Source organism: Pterocles gutturalis, unplaced genomic scaffold (genome assembly GCF_000699245.1).
Source record: "Pterocles gutturalis isolate BGI_N339 unplaced genomic scaffold, ASM69924v1 scaffold12026, whole genome shotgun sequence".
NCBI lineage: Eukaryota > Metazoa > Chordata > Aves > Pterocliformes > Pteroclidae > Pterocles > Pterocles gutturalis.
In genome coordinates this window covers 89441-96138 of record NW_010105624.1, presented here as the reverse complement: position 1 = coordinate 96138, position 6698 = coordinate 89441, and the positions used below count along the sequence as shown (strand labels likewise).

The window sequence follows — 6698 nt, the reverse complement described above, 5'->3', positions numbered from 1 at the left end:
TGTAGCGAAGATGCTAGAGGAGGAGATGCCATGTAAAGTATCATCAAATAAATATATGAACAACGATAAACAGGAACTTGAAATTTTGCAAACTGTGCTATTAGTGCAGAAATGCTAGTCAAGTGACTTGAAATTAATTTTAATTTTTAAATCTTTTTTTAAAATAAATTCACTCTTTCGTTAATGTTGTATTTCAGTAATCACCTAGGGAAGAGTCTGCAGCTGCTGATGGACAGAGTGGATGAGATGAGCCAAGACATTGTTAAATACAATACCTACCTGAGGAACGTAAGCAAACAACAGCAGCAGAAACACCAGGTTAGTAACACAGAAAACCTGAATGAGAGGATTTTTTTTCCACAAAATATGGTGTGGGTGATGTTGTCTAAGACAGATGGATTTGGATCTAAGCAAGATAAAATTCTTACAGAAATACATCCATTAAGTGGAGTTATAAAATGTGCTAGTCAGTGGGGAATCATCAAGTGGATTCACTTCTGCTGACATGTAGTGTGGATTTGTCTTTTTTTGCCATTTTACATGCTCGTTTGTGATTTATGATAAACCAAAATAATTGATAAATATGCTGTGAATACAGGGACTAGAGATTTAGTAAATGAAATGAAAGAGCTGACACTACAAGTGAGCTGTTCCAAAACAAACCGTGGTTTAATACCATCACCTGTAGTCATGCATCTAGAAATAAACAAACATAGTCCCTGTTTGAAAGACAGTGGTCTGTTCTCTGATCGGAAATTACATTTTAGTCATGATTTGTATCAGACAGTGATACTGATCAGGTGATGCTGGCTTTTAATTCCTGATGCCAAAGGGCCTCTTTAAAATCCAAAATAGTCTGATTAGAGAATACTGAGTCCAGACTGGCTCTAGGTGGCCCTGCTTGAGCAGAGGGGTTGGACAAGGTGACCTCCAGAGATCCCTTCCAACCTCAACTGTTCTGTGATTTGGAAACGGTATTACTGTATGTGCTGTTGCTGCATTTGATAAAGCAGCAGTGTGTCTAATTATAGAAGAATGCTGGTAAATTGGAAAAAAGCACAATGAAATGATTTAAAGGCCTGGAAAGTAGATCTTAGTGAACGCAATTCACTTCACATGAGACATTAATGAGTGACTTGCTTACTCAAGAAGTACCTGCATGAAAAATAAATTTGAACTCTTTAATCTAGCAGATGGAGATACAACAAGATTCAATATCAGCCAACTGAAAATGGGCCAGGCCACTTTAAAGATAAAATATTGCACGTATTGCTACACAAAGTAGCTAATTACTAAAAAGAACACCTTTGGTTCATGTAAAATGCTTCATCACTGACTATTTTAAAATAAAAATTGGCTTTTTTCACTTAAATAAAGCATAGCTAGAACAGGGAGTACTTTAGGGAAGCAGCACGTGATCAGTGGCCTCTCCAGGCTTTGTAATTCCTGAGGACATAGAAGCTTCATGCGTGTTATCTTCAGAAAATTCATTTTCCTTTGCTGCCTAATTTGAATAGAAAGATGGCATCCACTTCAAAGCTTTTTTGTTAATAACAAAAGGATCTATTTATTTAGAAAAGCAGAGCAAAGTAGGTTCCATGGTGTCTCACTTCATTTCTTCACTAACTATAGCTGCTTTAGTAGTGGCTCATTGCAGCATAGTTAGTGGTCTTAACTTCATTTTTAAAATGGAGCAATTGTGATTAGGAGCAAGCCGTTTCAATAGAGAATAATAGGCAGACTGCTGAGAAGTGAATGGGGTAATGCAAAGAAAGAAGAAACTACATGCAATTCACATACAAATATGGGCATTTAAGATTTTATTTTTAACATTGTCCAAAAACATGTATTTGTCACTACTACTGGAAAAAAAATTACTTCATTTGTGTATGCCACCAAGTAGGAACTGTTTTCAGAGTCTTATGCACAGATACATTTCAGTAAGTGAGAGAAAACACTCTGTCCTCTTTGGCCTGTTTATTTTAAAGATTTTTATGTGTTGGATACGAGGGCCTCGCTAGACAAACCTTACAACTAATAATTCCTGGCTGTGACATACAGCATGAAGTCTCACATACATGGTTTTGAATGTATGTACTTCTGCAAGAACGAATGGTCATCCAGTAGCTGAAGAAATGGTCTGCTTTAGCTTTTATAAAGTGTGAGTAATCTACATCTTTCTTCAAGTGAAGCTCTGAAAACACCTGATTTTTTATTAATTTTTTTTTTAAATAGCAGAATAATTTCTACAGACTACTACTCTAGTATGTCTTCTGGTGACCCACAAAGAAATGACATCAAAGTGGCAGAGCATGTAAATAACTGTAATGGAGAGGTGAACCATTATGCTTTGCTTCAGCCACCACTGTTCTCAGTTTAGAGTTAATATTTTTTGGCTTAAAATACCGTGTTTAATGAAGTTCTTTTCCCCTTTCGCATTAATATTGTTTTGACCTTTAACTTGCATAAAATTGAGTATTTCTGGTTTGTATAACCATTAGAGGTAATAGCTTCACATACTTACATATTCCAACCTTGTTTCGTGGGGAAGTGGGGGCCTTTATCTACCGTTGTGTATTCTTTCCATCTTTTCCATGAAAATTTTTTTAAAAGGAACCCTGCCACCTCAGTATCGCGTAATTTTCCAGTGCCTCACTTATTTAAGGTGCCAGCTTAGGGAAGGAAATGCTTGTTACCAGGGAATTGAAATAAACTGTGCATTGCTTTTGCATTATTTGAAATAAAGTTAATTGAGTTGAATAAGTATAATTTTTAAAACTTACTTGCTGGTTAGGTAAAAAGCATCTAGAAAGAAAAACTTTTTGCTGCTTTGGAAGTCCTGTTGTATTCTGTTTCTCTTGCTTTATTTTCAGTACCAGCAGAGACGTCAGCAAGAAAATATGCAGCGTCAAAGCCGAGGAGAAGCCCCTCTTCCTGAGGAGGACATCAATAAACTTTTTAAACCTCTACAGCCGCCTGCAAGAATGGAGTCACTCCTTATTGCAGGTAATGTTCTAACAGCCTCTTCAACTCATCTTTTCATATATGAATGTTAGCTTGGAAGTTGTTATCTTAGAAAGCATCTTAATTTTTCATTACCTTTGCCATCCTGGGGTGGTATCTTGGCATTGGTAGTATTCCAAATACTGTCCTTCATTTGGTCAAAGGCAGTGGTTTCAACCTGTGATCTACAACCCTAGTGTCTGAAGTACTTAAAAAAAAAAAAGTTGCTAAGAAAACCAATCTTATTGTTCATAGGCAGTCTATGTCTCTTTTAGAAAGTAAGCTTCCACTTGCAGCAGAATTTTAAACCATCTAGGTAAGTAACAGAGGCATGTTACCCACGCAGGCATGGGCATATGTAATTTTTTGAAAGCAAGCTACTGTGTTGAACCAGAATGGCTGCATAAAGCTTTAAACTTGATGTATGGAGACTTTCTCCCTTTCTGTTTTATTTTTGCCGTGGTACCTAGCTCCTGCTTGATTATCTGGGCCTCCTGGGTTGCTGGGAAAGGGCAGGAGCACCAGCCAGAGCATCTTCCTGGCTCCATTCCGAAAGGGTGAAATGGGATTTTAAAGGAGAGCTGGAGAAATGCCCCACTGAGCAGGCTTTCTGCACAAATGGGTGTAGCAACTACTGCAATCAGTAAGCTGCTCCCTGCACTCATACCTCAGTTCCTCCCTCAACTCCCGAAGTTAAGGGGGCTGTATGGACAACAGTCAGAAATAAGCTGTTTGGGCTGGAACTACTGATTCAGAGCAGAGCAACTGTCTGCAGCCCTAAGTTTCTGATAACGTTGCTAGGTGTTGAACTGGCTGTTGCAGCAACTGAGAAGATTTTACTTTTAATTTCACACAGAATTGGGATAATTTCTGTGATTTCTACAGCCAGAGTTTTAGGGGAACTATCCCCATTTTCCTGCACCCCAAGGTGAAGGAAAATGTAAATGGGAGCAAAATGTAGGGATTTTTGGTCATAGAATCATAGAATGGTTTGGGTTGGAAGGGACCTTAAAGATCATCTAGTTCCAGCCCCCCTGCCATGGGCAGGGACACCTCCCACTAGCCCAGGTTGCTCAAAGCCTCATCCAGCCTGGCCTTGAACCCCTCCAGGGATGGGGCATCCACAGCTTCCCTGGGAAACCTGTTCCAGTGTCTAACCACCCGCACAGTAAAGAATTTCTTCCTAACGTCTAGACTAAATCTACCCTCTTTCACCTTAAAACCCTTACCCCTTGTCCTATCACTCCACTCCCTGATCAAGAGTGTTTCCCCATCTCTCCCGCAGCCCCCTTTCAGTACTGGAAGCTGCTCTAAGGTCTCCCTGGAGCCTTCTCTTCTCCAGGCTGAACAACCCCAACTCTCTCAGCCTGTCCTGGTATGGGAGGTGCTCCAGCCCTCTGACCATCTTTGTGGCCCTCCTCTGGACTTGCTCCAACAGGTCATGTCCCACCCCCTCAATTTACTGGTGTGCTGCTGTACATAGCCACAGTTTGGTACAAAAGTTGGTGCCTGTCCTGTGCCTCCTGGAAGAGTCAAAGTATCTGGGACCTCACAAGGGCAACAGATCAGAAAACCTAGAAGCCCTGCTAAGTAATCTAAATCTGGAAAATATAATGAGAAGGCAAATTATTTAACTATAACAGGCTTTTTGGATCAGTTAGCTATCACCTTGTTTTGTACTGAGAGAAGATTAAACCAAAGGAATTTAGTGTACAGAAAAGAGAGCTTTGACATTAAAAAAAAAAAAAAACGTTAATTTGAACTACCACTCTTAAATTTTGGAGTGACTGAGAGATTATTTTAATACTAATACTTTTTCACACTGCTAATAAGTACTATTTTTAGAAGAAATAATGTTCTTGATTTATTATTCCTTGCAGAGTCTTTCACAAAAACCTATTGTTTTGGTAGTTTTTACCAGTTGATGAATCCTAGCAGCATTAAAGTATTTAAACATTCAGCTTTAGCATAGCTTAAAAATGCAACAGGAGTTTGTATGTGTGTACACATGTGTTTTATGAAGGTGATAGCTTAGGATGAATCATCTCTTATAAGAGGAGGAATTGAAAACTGTTCTACTTAAAGGAAAAAACAGTTTGCAGCCAAAGTACTCTCTTTGTTTGTTCTTTTACTGTAGTCAGGGGAAGAATTGAAAGCATCCACTTCAACTCAGATGAAGTAAAGTTTGTGGATACAGAACAAAACTTAGCTCTTTTGTCTCTGAGGCATTTAAAAACTTTTCAAATAGAGCATTAAATTGAGAGTTTATTGGCCTTCTAAACAGTCTTAATTTTGATTAAACTGGCTTCATGTTTTGCTATTCCTAGCTAACAAGGGAAATAACTTGTAGCAATACTTGTATAAAAAAGTTTTGATGGGTGTGTTTGATTTGTAAAGCACTGACAAATCTTCATACCCTGATGAGTTTTGAAATAGCAAATAAAGTGAAATATTAGGTGAAAAAAAGGCTAGCAAAATGTCAAACAGGAGTACCACAATTTTTAGTCTGCTCCTGGAAAATATTTGTTACAAATATTTTAATAGGGACAACAGATGCATAAGAAGAGAACTGAAATACAGCCCTGTAGTATTTTTAGGGCAACTAAATTGAACAATTAATGTGATTAAGCTTTCAGTACAGCAGCAAGAATTGTTTATTTTATTGTCATATGTCTTTTCAGAAGTTTTATTTAACAGAGTTGTAGGAAAATTAAAGGGTTTTAAAGCATACCAGTTTACCTATTCTGCTAATTTAGTTTCTTTTTTTTTTTACCAAATTTATTTGGGAATACTGAAAATGTAAAATTCATAAGTGTAGAGTTGTCAGGCGGCTTGGTTGCTTCTCTGTATAAATCCTGGATGATTCATGCAGATTTTACTTTTTAAATGGATGTTCTAGGATGTCTTTCTGAATTTCAAAACTGACAAGGGTTTTTTCTTCTTTCCTCTTCACAGGTCAGATTAATACCTACTGCCAGAATATTAAGGAGTTCAATGCACAGAACCTGGGCAAGCTTTTTATGGCTCAGGCTCTCCAAGATTACAACAACTGAAGAAACTTTGCTGTAGCCCTCACCAGAAAAAGATAATTGCAGTTTTCTACTGTTCATGATCCTCTTGAAAATTTAGTATATTTGGAAAAGAGTCTTGTAAAACAGTCACCTTGGTTTGTGTAGAATTCTCCTGTAAGGAAAATAAAGGCAAATTTTAATGATATTTTAGTATTTCCTTATTTGTTGGCCCTGTTGGACTGGAATTTTCTGTGGTCACTCAGGTTTTCTAAATGTTTGGCAGTTATTCATGTTTAGTCATAACAAATAATACAGGTTTTATTTAACTATTAATCTGAAATAAAAACAAATTGTTACAAATGTTCAGTATAGCTGACTTCACAAAAGAAATGTAAGATTTCCCAGTTTTGGTTAACTTACAACCATAATACTCTAGTCACTTGGAGCAGTTACTCATTTTACTTTAATCTGTTTGGACAGTCTGGTGCAATAGAACTTCCATATCACAAATATTTCATAGGCTTCATGTTCGGAACGTACCCAACTAGCGTGATGTGGAGACTGATCCCCACCATATCCTGTTAAGCAGTGTTCCCATTCTCCATTGCCACCACCAACTGGATTGAAATCCAGTGATGCTTCTGAAGTCTTGATGACAGAAACTGTAGAAGTAGCCAACCTGGA

At 37.7% G+C, this 6698-nt stretch overlaps 1 protein-coding gene across 1 annotated transcript; it reads left to right on the top strand.

Moving 5' to 3' along the window:
- Positions 1 to 200: 200 nt before the first annotated feature.
- On the top strand, positions 201 to 6219 carry LOC104471949 (eukaryotic translation initiation factor 3 subunit H-like). The gene is made up of 3 exons (XM_010087467.1): positions 201 to 318; positions 2874 to 3006; positions 5959 to 6219. Exons 1-3 carry the CDS (start codon positions 229 to 231, stop codon positions 6054 to 6056), a joined length of 321 nt encoding a protein of 106 aa, XP_010085769.1. The 5' UTR covers positions 201 to 228; the 3' UTR covers positions 6057 to 6219.
- The last annotated feature ends 479 nt before the right edge of the window (positions 6220 to 6698 follow it).